General features: G+C 36.6%; 1 protein-coding gene across 1 annotated transcript in view; it reads left to right on the top strand.

The window, feature by feature from the left end:
- The window catches only part of INTU (inturned planar cell polarity protein), an 83,573-nt gene that overhangs the window by 34,818 nt on the left and 27,948 nt on the right, over positions 1–20,807 (top strand). Inside the window, exons 6-8 of the mRNA XM_003264640.3 lie at positions 866–955; positions 5,344–5,421; positions 8,632–8,821. Coding sequence (XP_003264688.1) covers positions 866–955; positions 5,344–5,421; positions 8,632–8,821 — 358 coding nt within the window. The remainder of the gene's footprint in view (positions 1–865; positions 956–5,343; positions 5,422–8,631; positions 8,822–20,807) is intronic.

The following is a 20,807-nucleotide window of genomic DNA, read 5'->3' as shown; positions in this document are numbered from 1 at the left end:
GCAGCCTTGACCTCCCAGCCTCAAGTGATCTTCCCATCTCAGTCCCCACCCCAGGTAGCTAGGGACTACAGGACCACTCCACTACGCCCAGCTAATTTTTTTCTTTTTTTAAGAGATGGGATCTTACTTTGTTCCCCAGGCTGGTCTCAAACTCCTGGGCTCAAGTGATCTTCCCACTTTAGCTTCCCTTAAGTGCTGGGATTATAGGTATGATCCACTGCACCCAGTTTTGAAGCTTTCTTTTGGGAAAAAAAATTATATTTAGTCACTTAATGTTAGCAAGAGAATTTCAACTTTTTTTTTTTTTTTCTATAATGGGTCTACTTTTGTTTGGCCTAGAGTTTTCTTTTTTCTTTTTTTGAGATAGAGTCTCACTGTGTCACCTAGGCTGGAGTGCAGTGGCACAATCTTGGCTCACTGCAACCTCCGCCTCCCGGGTTCAAGCACTTCTCGTACCTCAGCCTCCCGAGTAGCCGGGATCACAGGCATGCACCAGCCCACCAGGCTGTCTTTTGTAATTTTAGTAGAGACAGAGTTTTGCCATGTTGGCCAGGCTGTTCTCGAACTCCTGACCTCAAGAGATCCATCTGCCTTGGTCTCCCAAAGTGCTGGGATCATAGGTGTGAGCCACCACGCCCAGCGTGACCTACAGTTTTCTGTTTTGTTTTTTTTTTAATATGTTGGAGTATATTTTTACTGTCATATAATTCCTTGCGTTTTTTGTGTGACAGATATATGAAAAGAAATCTACTTATTAAGTATGTAGTTCTTAAATCATACCATATGCAATCTTTTATGAATTATACTTACAATTTTATGACATTTAAAGATACTCTAACCTTATTTTGAATTTATTGTTTCTTAGCTCATCCCTCCTTTTAAATGGAAAACAAATTCATGTGGCTTATTGGAAAGAATCTGACAAGTTGTTGCTAATTGGCCTGCCTGCTGAAGAGTAAGTTGAGGTTCTTGCTTACCTTAAGATCATTTCAAAATAATGTTAACTTTTGTTTTGTTAAAATTATTACATTTTTGTCAAAAGACAAACTCCTTGAACAGTTTTACAGTTTAAAGATCTATTGCACTAGTAAAATAGTTACCTGTGTTCGTTTGGTATGAATAATGCAGAAAGGTGCCATGAAGCCTCAGCTGGGCCAATCAGTAAGGTTGGGGCTGTCAATACACTTGCTTCTTTTGTGGTCAGTAGAGAGGTGGCTGAGAGATGAACTGTGCCTCTGCTTAAATTTTTGACAATATTGTGATTTGGATTTTGCACACTTACAATTTTTTACTGTTGGAGGTTTTGGAGAATTAAGGGTCAGCAGAAGGGTATTTTGCCCTGATGTTGAGCATCTTTGACAAAATAAGGTATATGTAACTCTAAAGTGACTTCTCTAATGGTACATCTTATATTATCATGGTCTCCCTCTTAACTTTTTTGTGAGTATTTTGAAGTATACATTATTTTAATAGTTGGAGGTAAAAGCAGGATTGACATTATAATAAACTGACCTTGTGCTCCAGGGACTGTATTAGGTACTTTACATTTATTAAACTCATTTAATCTTCAAAATCACTTCCAGACATACTTAGTGATTATTGGCTCCATTTTACATATGAGGAAAGTAAAATCAAAAGAGGGTTCAGTAACTTGCCAAAGCTCACATAATCAGCAAGAGGCAGGATTGGAAATTGAATGAGGGTCTGTCTGAATTCTTTCTACAACATTGATTGCCTAATGTCATAGGACATTGAAAACTAAGGGAGAAATAGACTACAAGTATGGAGAATGGCCCTAAAGAGATGGACTTAACTACTATTATAATAGTGTTACATTCCTGTTCAATGGTTTTTAAAACTTGTAATTTAGACTTTTGCCTACTTTAAAAGGTATTCAGACAACTTTTATTAAGTAATTAAACACACTTTAGTTTTCTCCTTTGGTCTGTAGAATCATAGCATATGGTCTACAAAATAGGAATCAAATATCAAAATAAATACTATAATATGTGATGGATACAACTTCAGAGAATACCAATTGAGATAAATTTTCTCTTGATGTTGCTTCAAGCTTCCCAGGAAAGAAAAAGATGTACCAGAAAGATGCATTATCTAGCCAATATGAATGTGAATATGACTATTTTTTATTACTAATGAATTTGTTAACCGGATTTCCTTCATTATATAGCAGTGTATTCATTTTTTATTGCTGTGTAACAAATTGTTCCCAAAAACATAGGGGTAATTTAAACTTAAATAGTAAACATTTATTAACAGAAAGGTGTTTTCGTGGTTCAGGAATCCAGGAGTAACCTAGCAGGTAGTTCTGCCTCAAGGTCTTTTCTTGAGGTTACAGTCCAGTGTTGGCCAGGGATGGGCTTATCTGAAAGCTTTAACTGGAGCTGGAGAATCTGCTTCCAAAGTGGCTTACACACATGGCCATTGTCAGTTTCTTGCCACATGGACCTCTCCATGTAGCTGCTTGGGTATCCTCATAACATGTCAACTGGCTTCCTCCAAAGTGGCGAGCCGAAAGACGGAAAGGGGGATGCTACAAGACCTTTTGTGGCTTAGCCTTAGAAGTGATACACTGCCATTTCCACAATATTTGTCATTTCCACCATTCTGTTTGTTAGAATTGAGTTACTAAGCTCAGCCCACACTCATGGGGAGAGGAATTAAGCCTCACTTCTTGAGGGGAAGAGTATCAAAGAATTTGTGGACCTATTTTACCATCACAAACAGGAATTCCAAAGATGGCTACAGTGAAAAATATCAAAATGATTATGTTTTGAAGGTAACTTTAATTTTGGACAGAAAGAAATATAATCTACCATAAATGTGGGGTTCAAATCTTTTAACATGGGGGGATAATGGCAATGTGACATATACTAGATGAGGGCACTCTTTAACCAGCCACACAAGAGAAAAATGTGTGTTTTTCTGTCTAAAATAGGATACTGAACCCTTCTCAGAGACTGTCCTTTGGGTTTGGATTATGAGGAACAAAGGAGTTGTTTAGAAAGTATGGGTCTACAGCCAGGCAGTGGCTCACACCTGTAATCCTAGCACTTTGGGAGGCCAAGGCTGACGGATTGCTTGAGCTCAGGAGTTCAAGACCAGCCTAGGTAACATGGTGAAACCCCGTCTCTACAGAAAATACAAAAATTAGCCAGGCATGGTGTCATGCACCTGTAGTCTCAGCTACTTGGGAGGCTGAGGTAGGAGGATTGCTTGGGCCTTGGAGGCAGAGGTTGCAGTTAGCTGTGATGCTGCCACTGTACTCCAGCCTGGGTGACAGAGCAAGACAGTCTCAAAAAAAAAAAAAAAGAAAAGAAATAAATTATGGGTTTACAAGGATTGGAGAACATCCAGAATGAGATGATTTAGGATGTAGCAGCAGAGTAAAACATGTCTCTTTAGGACTTTTGTAGCAGCCCAAAAGGCAAAAGAGAAGAAAGAAAATACAGTGGTAAGATAAAGGTAGCATAGGCAGTTAGAGGGAGGAAAGGCAGACCTGGATAAGGAACTGAGCAAAGGCTGTTCAACCACACTCTGATGACACCAGCCGAATCAGCTAGGCAGAGACAGTTTCCAGGTGAGGTTGTATCCTGAAGCCAACAAAGGACTGTCACTGCTGAGCTCTGGACCAAGGTTGTGCCACATGAGGGATGCTCTAGCCAATTTCTCAATCTTTATTAATCAGGGTGGGGGAAGGGAGGCCATCTTCCCTAAATATTTATGTCATTCCTATTCTAAAGAACTTGGCTTGATAAGTTAGAATTAATTTGAAGATCCCCTTTATTCTCTTTCCTGAGCTTCCAGTGAAAAGTAAGCTTGAGCCATCTCTTTACCCTTCTCTTAAATGCTCACACCAACCCTCTGTTCCAGATTATTTTCCCTCTTCTATCTCATATCACATAACTAAAAGATAGGTAGTATTATTCTCATTTATTCAAACTTGGAAATAGAGTATTGAGAGATCACGCATAAGCACCTCTTCAGTGTCAACTTACATGTCTTCGTATCACCAACATTTTGCACGTGCTTTGTAATTGAACTCACAGCCCTGGGATTTTCTCCTCATCAATCTCAGTGCCATAGACTGCGTGTTTCCCTCCTCACCTCTATGCCTTTTATAAGCAGGGTGAGAAAAGTGCTGTCCCACAGAATTTAGGGTGGGGCACATGATCGAGGGACATGTGTTTTCAGATGGGAAGATCACATTCCCGTGATGGCTGCAGTGAATAGTGGAAACCTAACCAGGAGGACGGTGTGGGGTAGTGGGAGAATAACTTTGGGTCTAAGAAGATGAGTGCTCACCGGCAGGCTCTACTCCCTTTCTACCCTTGCAGAAATTATGTAATTTCTTGGACTTCTGTTTACTCATTTGTATAATGGGAATAATAAGAGCTACCTTATAAAATTCTTACAAGGCTTCAATGAGAAAATATAAGTCCATTTCTTTATTTCCTTTCTCCTACTTTCTTCCCATTCTCCATTTCAATTAAGAGTGTGTTTTTGTCACAGGATTTGGAGGCCCATTTGATATGTGGGTAATACTAAAAAGTGTCAAGAATTTAGCATGTCTTTTTATGGGCCCAGGTCTTGTAAAAACTAGTTTGTTTGCATTAATTTTATTTAATCCTCAGAATCAATCTGAGAAGGGCTTGGTGACTATTGGCCTCATTTTACAGATGAAGAAACTGAACTTTAGAGAGAGTTACATGATTTACAAATAAATGGTATTATAAAATCCCTGTTAGATTCATGCTGGAACTAAATCTAGAATAAAGTGATCAATGGTCACCGAAAGCGACCGTTTTATACAGCTTTACTCAGAGTTTTTTTTTTTTTTTTTTTTTTTTTTTTTTTTTTTTTTTTTTTTTTTTTTTTTTTTTTTTTTTTTTTTTTTTTTTTTTTTTTTTTTTTTGCCACGAGTCTGATTATCAGCTTTATTTAATGTTTACAACATAACTTTATCCATCGATATTTTGTATGTGTAAAATCAGTTCAGTTTTATATGTATTTCCGCTTTTTTTTTTTTTTTTTTTTTTTTTTTTTTTTTTTTTTTTTTTTTTTTTTTTTTTTTTTTTTTTTTTTTTTTTTTTTTTTTTTTTTTTTTTTTTTTTTTTTTTTTTTTTTTTTTTTTTTTTTTTGTGAAAATTTTCTTATGGATGGATTGATCTATATTTTGGATATCATTTTATTTTTTTTTTTTTTTTTTTTTTTTTTTTTTTTTTTTTTTTTTTTTTTTTTGTTTTTTTTTTTTTTAAGATTTGTTTTTTAATAAATGTCATTTGATTATGTTGTAAATTAATACATGTAATTTTTCTTTTTTAGAGTTCCTCTTCCTCGGCTAAGGAACATGATAGAAAATGTCATCCAAACCTTAAAATTTATGTATGGTTCTTTAGATAGGTAAGTACTTCTTCAAATTGAATCTCAAGTTTTAATTATGTGATTCTAAGTCACCTTTTGCATTTAAGACCATTTCTTGCTTGACAGGTTAGTTATTTGTCTCCTTTTCTCCTCCTCCCCTCTTTCCTCCTCCTCTTCCTCCTCCTCCTTCTTCCTTCTCCTCCTCTTCCTTCCCCTCCTCTTCCTTCCCCCTTTCTCTTTCCTTATTCCTCCACCTCCTTCTTTTTCTCCTTCCTCTTCTTATTTTCTCCTCTTTTATTACTGGCTTTTATGTTACAACAGTAGACAGTTTTTCATTTGATTCATTTCCTTTTTTTTTTCTTCTTTTTGGTCTCATATATGACTTTAGTGAAATTTCTTAGTGAATTAGTGATATAACCACAACTGTGTCGTGTTTTGATATATTTCTGTAGGGGCAAATGTAAGAGTATTTCTTCATAACAGATACAGACAAGAGAAAGACTTAAAATACATTTTTGTGTTTTTCTTTGCTTATAAGACCATCAAATTCACTATCCTGAAATATGCTTCTTTCTCAAAACAATTACTTTAGTAAAAAATTTATGCACTATTATTTAAAAAGACATACAGTAGAGATGGTATTGACTGGTTTTGTTTGTGTCCTTCCATATATTTTCTATACAATAAAAATATACATACTCCCTTTTTAATAAAAATATGCTATTATGCATATTTTTCTGCTTCTTGCTTTTTTAACCTTCTTGATTGGAAGGCAGAAATTTGAGGTAACATTTAACATTTGAACGCATGAAATTGGGTATGGGAAATCGATTTTTCTGTTAGTGACTTTTGTTCTTGTATTGCTGAGGGCTAAAATGGTATCTTTATGTTTAAAGCCTTAGGAGTATATCAATACAAAAATCTAAAGGCAGTTTATACATTTTTCCAAACCACAGTGATATCAGCTCTCTGTTTATCTATAGTGGATCTTTGTTCTCATTGTTCTCATAGTATCATGAAGGAATTTTCTGTGATTCTGTCATCTGGGAAAATTATCTAGTTTGCAGTGTTCTCTAGAGGAACCGCTGAGGAGGTACATCCCTGTCAAACCTGCTTGCTTACCAACGTTTTCCAAATGAGTGAGCTACAAAGAGCTGGGCATCCATAAATAGTGCTTTTACCTTTTACTAATAAGGAAATTTTTAACCAATGAAGAGTAAGAATGTGGTTATGAACTGCCTGTTTTAAGTTTACTCAACAGAAGCAAACTTTGCCATATTTTGCCCTAATTGAAGCTTTCTGTTTTCATAAAACCGGAGATTATCAAAGATTAAATTTTTGCAATGAGTTTCATACATGAAAATAGTCCATTGGAGTTGTCCTACAAATTCCATTAGAGTAGACTGGGGACAGAGGGACTTAATTTCTCTTTCATCTTGAAATTTATCTTCCATTGATAGTGGAAGTATCTTTTTGATGGCAGCAAATTTAACTCTTCTACTTCAAGTGAGAATTTAAAGAGCAAACTACAATAATAAATGTGAAGATCCATTGAGTTCTTAAAACCAAGAAGCACAGTGAATCCAGGATGTTATTAATAGACATTTTGTAATAATTTTTTATAACAACTTTTTTTCTGATTATGAAAGATATTAAGGGCCAACTGTGAAAAATTACAAAAAGACCAAAAAGTGTAGAGACTTAATTATCTTTTTAAAGTTGTGAGCTGGTTAATTCTCTATGAGCCACAGAAAGCTGACTATATACTAACAGTTTAGTGTTGTGACCAAATTAAAGCTATAACAATTTCCTTCACCATTCCCAACTAATTCATCAGCAAGTCGTGATCAGTCTGTCTTCAAAATCTCCAATCTGTACATTTCTCTTTATCTTTACTATTGCCCTGTCCAGCCACTGCTATCTCTCACACACTACAGTAGCCTCCTAACTGGTCTCCTTCCCTTCATTCTTGCCACTTGAACTAATTTTCATATAGCAATTAGCATGATCTTTCTACATTATTATCTGGCTCCTACCTACCCCTCTGACTTGAGATATCAAACCACGCGTGCCTCCTCTGCACTGTATTGCAAACACCCTGGCAAAGCTTTTCCCCAGCCCAGGGCTTTTGTACTTTTTCTTCTTGCTGGATCTTTCTGACATTGGAATATCAGCTCAAATGCCCTTTCTCAGAGATTCTTCTCTAGCCATTCAACCTAAAATAGCCAACCTGTCACACCACTCATTCACATTGTGCTATTTTCTGCATAGTCCTTTATAGGAATTCATGTTTTTTACTGTTTGTTCATTTGCTGTCTTTCTCCATTAGAACATAAGCTTCATGGGAGCTCATTGTCTTTTGTCTTGATATTTTTACTGCCATACCTCCAGCAATGAGAATAGTGCCTGGAATGTAGTAGTCACTCAAATATTTGTTGGATGAATCAGCAAATATTATTTTGATATGCCAATAGCATATGTACCTGCTATTTTGTCATTCAGTGAGCTGTTCCAATAAATGCTTGCAGTCAATGCTGTGTTACTTTTATATGGCTAAAACCAAGTATTTCAGTTTTTTCTGTCATTTTGTTTTTTGAGTTCTTTGATGTTATACCTTCAGTAGTAAAGAGGGGAGGAAATAACTTATGCTTAGTATGTACTTACTGTTTACCAGTAAATAATAAGCATAATAAGAACTTATGCTTGTTATGTTCTAGGCATTCTGCACGTGAGCTAGATTGTATTAACCCTATTTTTACAGAGTTGGAAACCAAAGTTAGAGAAAGGTTAGGTGATTTGCCTGTGATAGCTACCTAGAAAGAGCTGTGATAAGCCAGATCTGTTCTATTGCAAAGTCCAAAATCTCTTTATCATTCCACGTTGCCTGAAAGATTTCAGGAGTTGTAAATGGTGAAAAGATAGTCAGAGGTAAAAACAACCTACATTTTTTACAAAAAGGGTACTTCAGCCCTTTCTGTTATAAATATGTCACTTGTGTTAGCCCTGTGGTTCTTCCATAGAGCCATCTACTCGACACACTTGAGAGTAGGTTTTAGAGTAAAAAGTATGGACAGGGTGAATTCCTTTACACAATCCGTCAGTAACATTCTAGCAGCTATTCTACTGAAGGAAGAGAGGAGTGAGGAAGATAGCCTATGTAGTTGGGAAAGATCCATTTCCCTTAGGAGCACACAAAAAATGACCACCATTTCCATATGTTGTTCTAACTTACAGCTCTTATTTCTCCAGTGCCTTTTGCCAGATTGAGAATGTTCCTCGTTTGGATCATTTTTTTAACTTGTTCTTTCAAAGAGCACTTCAGCCTGTGAAACTGCATTCCAGTGCCAGTCCCAGTGCTCAGCAGTACGATGCTTCCAGTGCAGTACTTTTAGACAACCTCCCTGGAGTCCGGTGGCTCACACTTCCACTGGAAATCAAGGTAATCTTAGGTATTATAAAGAAGAACCAGAACCAGTTGCCTTATTATAATCTTGTATCTTCTCTTTTTTTCGTAGACTTTTTGTTATTTTTGGAATTACGGTTAAAAGTTAAAGAGGGAATTGGTTGACAAAGTAGGAGGTCTAGTGCAATAAACCCAGAAAGAGAAATTATTCTTTACAAGTAGAAATTAGCTCTCTCCTCTTACTTTTAAATTTAAGCTTTGTCCAAGCTGGGACTACTTTTCAGAAATCGTAATTAAATGGTGTGTCTTACTTTGGAATTTTGTGACTTTGATTTTATAATGTAAGGTTATCAAGTTAGAATTATGTTTCTGTACAAAAAAAAAAAAAGTGGATGACATGATTGACTAACAGTATTCTCAGTTAAAATACAAAGTCCACTCTACCAAAATCTTTTTTTACATGAACATAAGTGATTAGCTTTTGGCTTATCCCATGTATCGCATACCAATAGTAAGACTGTATGACGGTTAAGAATTATCAATATGATTTTAGTTATATCTGTAAACCTAGAATAACTTTATTATTGAATGATTGACAAGATTATTTCAGACATTTTCATCAATGTAGATCACCATATAATCTATTTAGTTGCAGCATTTGTATTAGTATTAAATGAGGCATTATGCCATAGCCACTTCTCTGCTCATGAAGAAACCTAGGCTATGTTACAGAAGAAACCTAATTCAAGTTCCTACTCTTCATAAGGCTCTACAATGTATGATTAAATAAATGCCTTTTTGACAGCTTAATAGTTATTTAAATTGATGTATCAATAACTTTGCTCAGTTTCCTCATTTGTAAAATGGAGGAAATAATAGTCCCTACTTCATGGAAGAGTTATGAGTTATTACATGTGAAGTATTTAGAATTGTGCCTGGCGCATTGTAGTTGTAGTTATGGGAGCATTATCATACAATTACTATTTGAAAGGAGATGAGGTGTTAGAGCATGTTCAAAAGATGCTTTGCCTTCTGGTATTTTTTTTGTCCTTAGCTCTATCAACTGCCTGGTCTTTTGATATTTCAAGACAATAATTACCTTTTCTTTCTTTCTTTCTTTCTTTCTTTCTTTCTTTCTCCTTCTTTCTTTCTTTTTCTTTTCTTTCTTTCTTTCTTTTTGTTTTTGAGACAGGGTTTCGCTTTGTCACCCCAGCTGGATTGGGAGTGCAGTGGCGTGATCATAGCTCACTGCAGCCTCCACATCCCAGGCTCGGGTGATCTTCCCACCTCAGCCTCTCAAGTAGCTGGGACTACACATGCACACCACCATGCCTGGCTAATTTTTGTATTTTTAGTAGAGACCAGGTTTCTCCATGTTTGCCAGGCTGGTCTCGAACTCCTGAGCTCAAGCAGTCTACCTGCCTCAGTCTCCTAGAGTGCTAGATAACAGGCATGAGCCATGGCACCTGGCCTACCATTTTCTTAAATTGTATAAAAAACTAAAAAGTATGAGATATATAATTCTACCTAATGTTTTCATAAGAATATATGAGCATTGGCTGGGCATGGTGGCTCATGCCTGTAATCCTCATGCTTTGGGAGACTGAGGTGGGAGGATCACTTGAGGCCAAGAGTTCAAGACCAGCCTGGACAACATAGGGAGGCCCTGTCTCCACAAAAACTTTAAACATTAGCAGAGCATGCTGGCACATACCTGTATTCCAGCTACTCAGTAAGCTGAGGTGGGAGGATTACTTGAGCCCAGGAGTTGGGCTCCCCACTCAATCACAGTTGCAGTGAGCTATGATTGCACCACTGTACTACAGTGGGGCAACAGAGTGAGACCCTATCTCAGGAAAGGAAAGGAAAAGGAAAAAGAAGAGGGAAAAGGGAAGAGAAAAGGAAAAAGGAAAGGAAAGGAGAAAGGAAAGGGGGAGGGAAGAGGGAAGGGAAGGGAAGGATATAAGTGTTCAATATAGATAGAAACATAGAAAGTAACTAGATAACTTTACCTTTAAAAGAGAAAGACCCTGGTTCCAAAGACTGTCTCATGCCCATTCTGGGGTTTTTTATCCTCAGTCACAGGGCCCATGCCCACTTCATGAGTCAGAAGGTACCATCTCGTGAGGCCTGCCATTCTACCTGGCCATTACCTAGGTTCTTGCCCCTCTGTCAGAATTTCTTCATTAAAGAAACCTCTTCCCTCAAAATATATAGTCCCTTTTTTCTGTGATAATAGAGGTACTTAATGTTTTAGGGGCAGTGTGTTTTGAATTTAGATACATTAAGATTAAATATTATCTTCCCTCAAAGAAGTTTAAGATGTTCTAAAATATTGTCTATTGGGGGCTTACAGATTCCACGTGAAGGCTACCTCTTTTTCATTGAGATTTTTGTTAATTTAGCATATATTTCATTAAAAGATTTATATGGTTTTCTTTATTTCATCCTAAAAGAATATCAAATTAAGAAATCACATTTTCTTAATCCAGTCTATCATTGTTGGACATTTGGGTTGGTTCCAACTCTTTGCTATTGTGAATAGTGCCGCAGTAAACATACGTGTGCATGTGTCTTTATAGCAGCATGATTTATAGTCCTTTGGGTATATACCCAGTAATGGGATGGCTGGGTCAAATGGTATTTCTAGTTCTAGATCCCTGAGGAATCGCCACACTGACTTCCACAGTGGCTGAACTAGTTTACAGTCCCACCAACAGTGTAAAAGTGTTCCTATTTCTCCACATTCTCTCCAGCACCTGTTGTTTCCTGACTTTTTAATGATGGCCATTCTAACTGGTGTGAGATGGTATCTCATTGTGGTTTTGATTTGCATTTCTCTGATGGCCAGTAATGATGAGCATTTTTTCATGTGTTTTTGGCTGCATAAATGTCTTCTTTTGAGTGTCTGTTCATGTCCTTCGCCCACTTTTTGATGGGGTTGTTTTTTTCTTGTAAATTTGTTTGAGTTCACTGTAGATTCTGGATATTAGCCCTTTGTTTTTCAGATGAGTAGGTTGCGAAAATTTTCTCCCGTTTTGTAGGTTGCCTGTTCACTCTGATGGTAGTTTCTTTTGCTGTGCAGAAGCTCTTTAGTTTAATGACATCCCATTCGTCAATTTTGGCTTTTGTTGCCATTGCTTTTGGTGTTTTAGACATGAAGTCCTTGCCCATGCCTATGTCCTGAATGGTAATGCCTAGAATATGTGGCACATATACACCATGGAATACTATGCAGCCATAAAAAATGATGAGTTCATGTCCTTTGTAGGGACATGGATGAAACTGGAAATCATCATTCTCAGTAAACTATTGCAAGGACAAAAAACCAAACACCGCATGTTCTCACTCATAGGTGGGAATTGAACAATGAGAACACATGGACACAGGAAGGGGAACATCACACTCCGGGGACTGTTGTGGGGTGGGGGGAGGGGGAGGGACAGCATTAGGAGATATACCTAATGCTAAATGACGAGTTAATGGGTGCAGCACACCAACATGGCACATGGATACATATGTAACAAACCTGCACATTGTGCACATGTACCCTAAAACTTAAAGTACAATAAAAAAAAAAAAAGAAATCACTGTGTGAATTCTGGTATATAGTTTTAATTCATTGCCTTAAACCATAGCTATTGCTTATCTTGCCAATGCTTTGGCTGCTTTTATCTTTGTTACATCTAACACTACTGTGTGGAGATCAGTGTTCATTGGGCCGGTTGCTCTAGTCTGTGCCATGCTTTGCAGAATCCAGAAAAACCTCTAGATGTTCACAGTCAAGTTGAGCAGGTGAAATTAATACACAGGAAACAGGATCTGGCTTAGATGTTTTATACATTTTGTAGTCCAGTTAGGAGATTAAGAACAATACTTTTGGGAAGAGAGCTAGATACCTTCTGCTAAAGTAGTCTAAAGCTCTATTTGATTAATATAAAATTTGAATAACAATAACATTTGAAGTTTTTTTTTTTTATTCTATTGTTTACTGCAGTTTTAGGTTCACAGTAAAATTGAGAGAAAGGTACAGATTTCCCACATACTCCCTTCCCCCATACATCACACATGCATAGCCTCTCCATTATCAACATTCCCCACCACAGGGGTATAGTTGTTATAATTGATGAACCTACATTGACATATCATAATAACCCAAAGTCTATCATTTACAGTAGGGTTCATTCTTGGTGGTTTACATTCTGTGGATTTAGACAGATTATAAATGACATGGATCCATCCTTTTAGAATCATACAGAGTAGTTTCACAGCCCCAGAAATCCTCTGTGTTCTGCCTGTCCCTCTCATCCCTCCCTTTCCATTAACCCCTGGAAACAATTTATCTTTTCACTGCCTCCATCATTTTGCATTTTCCAAATTGTTATATAGTTGTAATCATATGGTATGTAGCCTTTTCAGATTGGCTTCTTTCACTTAGTAATATACATTTTAAGTTCCTCTTTGTCTTTTTACAGCTTGATAGCTCATTTCTTTTTAATGCTGAATAGTATTTCATTGTTCAGATGTACCATAGTTTATTTATCCATTCGCTGAAAATCTTGGTTGCTCCCACGTTTGGGCAATTAATTCTTGGTCAAATAGCAAGAGAATGTTTAGTTTTGTAAGAAACTACCAAACTGTCTTCCAAAGTGGCTGTATTTTGTATTCCTACCAGCAATGAATAAGGGTTCCTGTTGTTCCATATCCTTGTCAGGACTTAGTTTTGTCAGTATTTTGGATTTGGGTCATTCTACTGTGTGTCTAGTTCTGTGTCATTGTTATTTTAATTTGCATTTCCCTGATGACCATATGATGTGGAAAATCTTTTCATGTGCTTATTTGCCTTCTGAATATCTTCTTTGGTGAAGTGTTTGTTAAGGCCATTGGCCCATTTCTTTTTTTAATTCAGTAGGTTTTTGGGGAACAAGTGGTGTCTGGTTACATGAGTAAGTCCATTAGTGGCGATTTCTGTGATTTTGGTCCACCCATCACCCAAGGAGTGTACACTGTACCTAATGTGTAGTCTTTTATCTCTTGCCACCCCCTGCTCTTTCCCTCAAGTTCCCAAAGTCCAATGTATCATTCTTATGCCTTTGCATCCTCATAGCTTAGCTCCCACTTAAGAGTGAGAACATATGATGTTTGGTTTTCCATTCCTGAGTTACTTCACTTAGAATAATAGTCTCCAATTCAATCCAGGTTGCTGCAAATGCCATTATTTTGTTCCTTTTTATGGCTGAGTAGTGTTCCACGGAATATATATATATGCCACATTTTCTTTATCCACTCGTTGATTAATGGGCATCTGGTTCCATATTTTTGCAATTGCGAATTGTGCTGCCATAAACGTTTGTGCAAATATCTTATTCATATAATGACTTATTTTCCTCTGAGTAGATACCTACTAGTGGGATTGCTGGATCAATCAGTAGATCTACTTTTAGTTAAGGAATCTCCACAGTGTTTTCCATAGTGGTTGTACTAGTTTACATTCCCACCAACAGTATAAAAGTATTCCCTTTTTGCCCCATCCACACCAACATCTATTTTTTTTTTGTTATGGCCATTGTTGCAGGAGTGAGGTGGTATCGCATTTTGGTTTTGATTTGCATTTCTCTGATCATTAGTGATGTTGATCATTTTTCCATATGCTGGTTAGCCATTTGTATATCTTCTTTTGAGAATTGTCTGTTCATCTCCTTAGCCCACTTTTTGATGGGATTGTTTGTTTTTTTCTTGCTGATTTGTTTGAGTTCCTTGTAGATTCTGTGTATTCGTCCTTTGTCAGATGTATAGATTGTGAAGATTTTCTCCCACTCTGTGGGGTGTTAACTCTGATGATTATTTATTTTGCTATGCAGAGACTTTTTAGTTTAATTAAGTCCCATCTATTTATCTTTGTTTTTGTTGCATTTGCTTTTGGGTTCTTGGTCATGAAGTCTTTGCCTAAGCCAATGTCTAGAAGGGTTTTTCCAGTGTTATCTTCTAGAATCTTTATGGTTTCACATCTTAGATTTAAGTCTTTGATCCATCTTGAGTTGATTTTTGTATAAGACTGAGAGATCAGGATCCAGTTTCATTCTTCCACATGTGGCTTGCCAACCACCCCAGCACCATTTGTTGAATAGGATGTCCTTTCCCCACTTTGTGTTTTTGTTTACTTTGTCAAAGATCAGTTGGCTGTAAGTATTTGGCTTTATTTCTGGGTTCTCTGTTTTGTCCCATTGTTCTATGTGCCTAATTTTTATACCATGCCATTTTGGTGACTACGGCTTTATATTAGAGTTTGAAGTTGGGTTAATGAGATGCCTCCAGATTTTTTTTGCTTAGTAATGCTTTGGATGTGAGGGCTCCTTTTTGGTTCCAAATATTAATTTTAGGATTGGTTTTTCTAGTTATGTGAAGAATGATGGTGGTTTTTTGATGGGAATTGCACTGAATTTGTAGATTGCTTTTGGCAGTGTGGCCATTTTCATAATATTGATTCTACCCATCCATGGGCATGGGATGTGTTTCCATTTGTTTGTGTCGTCTATGATTTCTTTCATGAGTGTTTTGTAGTTTTCTTTGTAGAGGTCATTCACCTCCTTGGTTCAGTATATTCCTAAATATTGTTTTGCAGCTATTGTGAAAGGAGTTGAGTTCTTGATTTGACTCTCAGTTTGGTCACTGTTGGTGTATAGCAGAGCTACTGATTTGTGTACATTAATTTGGTGTCCTGAAACTTTGCTGAATTCATTTAGCAGATCTAGGTGCTTTTTGGATGAGTCTTTAGGGTTTTCTAGGTATACAGTCATATCATTAGCAAACAGTGACAGTTTGACTTCTTTACTTATTTAGATGCCCTTTTTTTTCTCTCTTGTCTGATTTCTCTGGCTAGGACTTTGAGTACTGTGTCGAATAGAAGTGGTGAAAGTGGGCATCCTTGTCTTGTTCCACTTCTCAGGAGGAATGCGTTCAACTTTTCACCATTCAGTATAATATTGGCTGTAGGTTTGTCATAGGTGGCTTTTATAACCTTAAGTTATGTCCCTTGTTTGCTGATTTTGCTGAGGGTTTTAATCATATAAGGATGCTGGATTTTGTCAAATGCTTTTTCTGCATCTATTGAGATGATCATGTGATTTTTGTTTTAAGTTCTGTTTATGTGGTGTATCATTTATTGACTTATGTATGTTGAACCATCCCTGCATTCCTGGTATGAAACCCACTTGATCATGGTGGATTATCTTTTTGATATGCTATTGGATTTGGTTCACTAGTATTTTGTTGAGGATTTTTGCACCTATGTTCATCAGGGATATCATTCTGTAGTTTCCTTTTTCTGTTATGTCCTTCCCTGGTTTGGGTGTTAGGGTGATACTGACTTCATACAATGGTTTAGGTAGGATCCCTCTTTTTCTGTCTTTCAGAATAGTGTCAGTAGGATTGGTACCAATTCTTTTTTGAATGTCTGATAGAATTTATCTGTGAGTCTGTCTGGTCCTGGACTGTTTTTGTTGGCAGTTTTTCCATAACCATTTCAATCTCACTACTTGTTATTTGTCTGTTCAGAGATCCTATGTCTTCCTTGTTTAATCTAGGATGGTTGTATATTTCCAGGAATTTATCTATCTCCTTTAGGTTTTCTAGTTTATGCACTTAAAGATGTCCATAGTAGGCTTCAGTAATCTTTTGTATTTCTGTGGTATCAGTTGTAATATCTCCCATTTCATTTCTAATTGAACTTATTTGGATCTTCTCTCTTTCCTTGGTTGATCTTTCTAATGGTCTATCAATTTTATATATCTTTTCAAAGAACCAGATTAGTTTAATGAAGTCTAGCTTATCAGTTTCATGGATTGTGGTTTCGGTGTTGTCTCTAAAAAGTTAGTGTCACACCCAGTGTCATCTAAATTTTCTCCCATGTTCTAGGAATTTTATAGTTGAGCATTTTACATTTAGACGTATGATCCACTTAGAGTTAATTTTTGTGAAGGGTGTATGGTGTGTGTCTAGATTGATATTTTTTATATGAGTGCCCAGTTGTTCTAGCACCATTTGTTGAAAAGACCATCTTTGCTCTTTACATTGTATTTGTTCCTTTGTCAAAGATCAGTTGACAGTATTTATGTGGGTATATTTGTGGACTCTCTGTTCCATTGACATATTTGTCTGTTCTTTCACCAATAATACAATGTCTTGATTACTGTAGGTTTATATTAAGTCTTAAAGTAGGATAGTATCAGTCCCCAGACCTTGTTCTCCTCATTCAATATTGTACTGGCTATTCTTTGTCTTTTGCTTCTCCATATAAACTTTAGAATACCTTGTTGGAATTTTGATTGGGATTGCATTGAATATATAGATCAAGTTATGAAGAACTGACATCTTGACAATATTGAGTCTTCCTATCCATGAACATGGAATATCTCTCCATTTGTTTAGCTCTCCTTTGATTTCCTTTATCAGAGTATGGTAGTTTTCCTCATACAGATATTGTATATACTTTGTTAAATTTATAACTAAGTATATTTTATTTTGGGGAGTGCTAAGGTACACGGTATTGTGTTTTTAATTTCAAATTCCACTTATTAATTGCTGGTATATAGGAAAGCAATTGACTTTTATGCTGGGGTGCAGTGGCTCATGCCTGTAATCCCAGCACTTTGGGAGGCTGAGATGGGTGGATCACCTGAGGTCAGAAGTTCAAGACCAGCCTGGCCAACATGGTGAAACCCCACCTCTACCAAAAAATACAAAAATAAGCCAAGTGTGGTGGCACATGCCTGTAGTCCCAGCTACTCAGGAGGCTGAGGTGGGAGAATCACTTGAATCTGGGAGGTGGAGGCTCCTTATATACTGATGCAGTATATAGGGTTAATATAGAAAATTGTAATATATAAGATTGTGTCAATTCTTTCAGATTTTCTGTGTAAACAATCATGTCATCTATGAACAAAGACAGTTTATTTCTTCCTTCCCAATCACGTATTTCATGTTCTTGCCTTATTGCATTAGCTAGGCCTCCCACTATGATGTTGAAAAGGAGTGGTGGTAGGGGACATCCTTGCCCCTTTCTGATCTTAGGAAATATCTCATTTTTCACCATTAATTATGAAGTTGGCTGTAGGTTTTTTGTAGATATTCTTTGTCAAGATAAAGAAGTTTCCCTCTATTCCTAGTATACTAAGAGTTTTTATCATGAAGGGGTATTGGATTTTATCAAATGCTTTTTCTGCATATATTGATAGAATCATGTGATTTTTTTAAAGCCCATTGATCTGATGGATTACATTAACTGGTTTTTGAATGTCAAACCTGCCTTGCATACCTGGGATAAATCTCCCTTGGTTGTGGTGTATATTTCTTTTTAGACATTGTTGGATTCCCTCTGCTAATATTTTATTGGAGGTTTTTGAATCTATGTTCATGAAAGATTCTGGCCTGTCATTTTTTTTTGTTTTTTTCTTATAATGTCTTTGTCTGGTTTTAGTATTAGGGTAATGCTGACCTCATAGAATGAGTTAGGAAGTATTCCCTCTGTTTCTGTCTTCTGAAAGAAATTATAGAGAATTGGTATAATTTCTTACTTAAATGTTTGGTAGAATTCACCAGTCTACCCATCTGGTCCTGGTGCATTCTGCTTTTGCAAGTTGATTAATTACTGATTCAATTTCTTTAATAAGTATAGATCACTTTATAGTATCTGTTTCTTCTTGTATCTTTCAAGGAATTTGTCCATTCCATCTAGGTTATCAAATTTGTGAGCATGGGGTTGTTTACAGTGTTCTTCTCCTATCCTTTTAATGTCCCTGGACTCTGTACTAATGCCCCCACTTTCATTTCTGGTATTAGTAATTTGTGTCCTCTCTATTTTTATCTTAGTTAGGCTAGAGGCTTATAAATTTTATTGATTTTTTTCAAAGAAACAGCTTTTGGTTTCATTGATTTTTCTCTATGGCTTTCCTGTTTTCAGTGTCATTGATTTCTCCTCTAAGTTTCATTATTTCTTTTCTTCTGCTTATTTTAGATTTAATTTGCTTTTTGTTCTAGTTTCTTAAAATAGAAACTTAGATTATTGATTTTAGATATTTCTTCTTTTTTAATATATGCATTTAATGCTATAAATTTCCCCCGAGCACCACTTTTGCTGCACCATATAAGTTTTGATAAGTTGTGAATTTCATTTTTTTAGTTCAAAATATTTTTAAGACCTTCACTTTATACTGAAACATTCTGAGACATGAGAGTAAATTATTAAACCTCACTGTTTTAGACCAATAAAGCCCTATCTGTTTAAATTGCCAATTACTTCATTTAAGGCAGTATAGCACAGCAGTTTAATAGTCAAGATTCTCTACTCAGTGTATTTTAAAATTTCAACTTGAACAGTAGTTACGTGAACTTAATAAGTTCTTTTTCCTTAATGGCTTCATTGAGATATTTCACATATCATAGAATTTTCCAATTTAAAATGTACAATCCAACATTTTTTAGCCTGTTCACAGAGCTGCCTAACCATCACCACAATCAATTTTAGAACATTTCACCATCTAATAAAGAAATTCCGTGACCATTAATAGTTATTATTTACTTCTGTCTTTCCTCTCGCAATTTCTTCTTCTCCCTACCCCTCCAGCCCCAGGCAGTCATTTGCATGGTTTTCATTTCTGTAAGCTTACCTGTTCTAAATATTTTTTTTAAATTTGACTCCTCTTATCTGTGATTGTATATCCTTTGACCAACATTTCCTCACTTACCCTCTCCCCTAACTACCCAAGCCTTTGGTAATCACCATTCTACTCTCTCCTTCTGTGATACCAGCTTTTTTAGGTTCCACATATGAGTGAGATCATGTGGTAGTTGTCTTTCTGCGTCTGGCTTATTTCATTTAACATAATGCCCTCTATGTTCATCTGTGTTGTCATAAATATCAGGATTTTGTTCTTTTTATGGCTGAATAGTATTCCATTATGTATATATGGCACATTTTCTTTATCCATTCATCTGTTGATGAACACTTAGGTTGATTCCATTTCTCTTGAGATTTCTCATTGTATTAAAAATAGTAGGATTTACTGAGTATGTATCTTCTAATGGAAAATATTAAGGAATTTAATGCCTTAAGAAATCTAGTTAAAGGCCAGGCATGGTGGCTTATGCCTGTAATCCCAGCACTTTGGGAGGCTGAGGCAGACAGATCACCTGAAGTCGGGAGTTCGAGACTAGCCTGACCAACATGGAGAAGCCCCGTCTCTACTGAAAATACAAAATAAGCTGAGTGTGGTGGTGCATGCCTGTAATCCCAGCTATTTGGGAAGCTGAGGCAGGAGAATCACTTGAACCCAGGAGGCGGAGGTTGCGGTGAGCCGAGATCACGCCATTTCACTCCAGCCTGGGCAACCAGAGTGAAACTATGTCCACAAAAGAAATCTAGTTAAAAACGTGTATGAGGCCAGCCACGGTGGCTCACACCAGTAATCTCAGCACTTTGGGAGGCCGAGGTGGGCGGATCACAAGGTCAGGAGATCGAGACCATCCTGGCTAACACGGTGAAACCCCATCTCTACTAAAAATACAAAAAATTAGGCGGGCGTGGTGGCGGGCGCCTATAGTCCCAGCTACTCGGGAGGCAGAGGCAGGAGAATGGCGTGAACCTAGGAGGCGGAGCTTGCAGTGAGCCAAGATTGTGCCACTGGCACTCCAGCCTGGGCAACAGAGGGACACTCCGTCTCAAAAAAAAAAAAATCGTGTGTGAGGTAACTTATGCCTGGCAATTTTAGGTGGAAATAGTTATTTTTGCTTGTTTATTTTTAAAAACAAACTAAATAGTTATTTTTAACTTGGAAAAAACTTACGTGTTCCAGGTTTAGTATATGATGAGGTCTTACTTTAGTTTTTCTTACCAGGTATTTGAGAATTTCCTCATTTTGATGTTTTTTTTTTTCAATCATATTTTCCTAGGGTACAGTGAAATAATTAAGAGAAAAGATATTTGTATGTTTTCATTTAAGGAATATAAACAAACATATATATTAAT

Source organism: Nomascus leucogenys, chromosome 7b (genome assembly GCF_006542625.1).
Source record: "Nomascus leucogenys isolate Asia chromosome 7b, Asia_NLE_v1, whole genome shotgun sequence".
NCBI classification, from domain to species: Eukaryota; Metazoa; Chordata; class Mammalia; order Primates; family Hylobatidae; genus Nomascus; species Nomascus leucogenys.
This window is presented reverse-complemented; position numbering and strand designations above follow the sequence as displayed.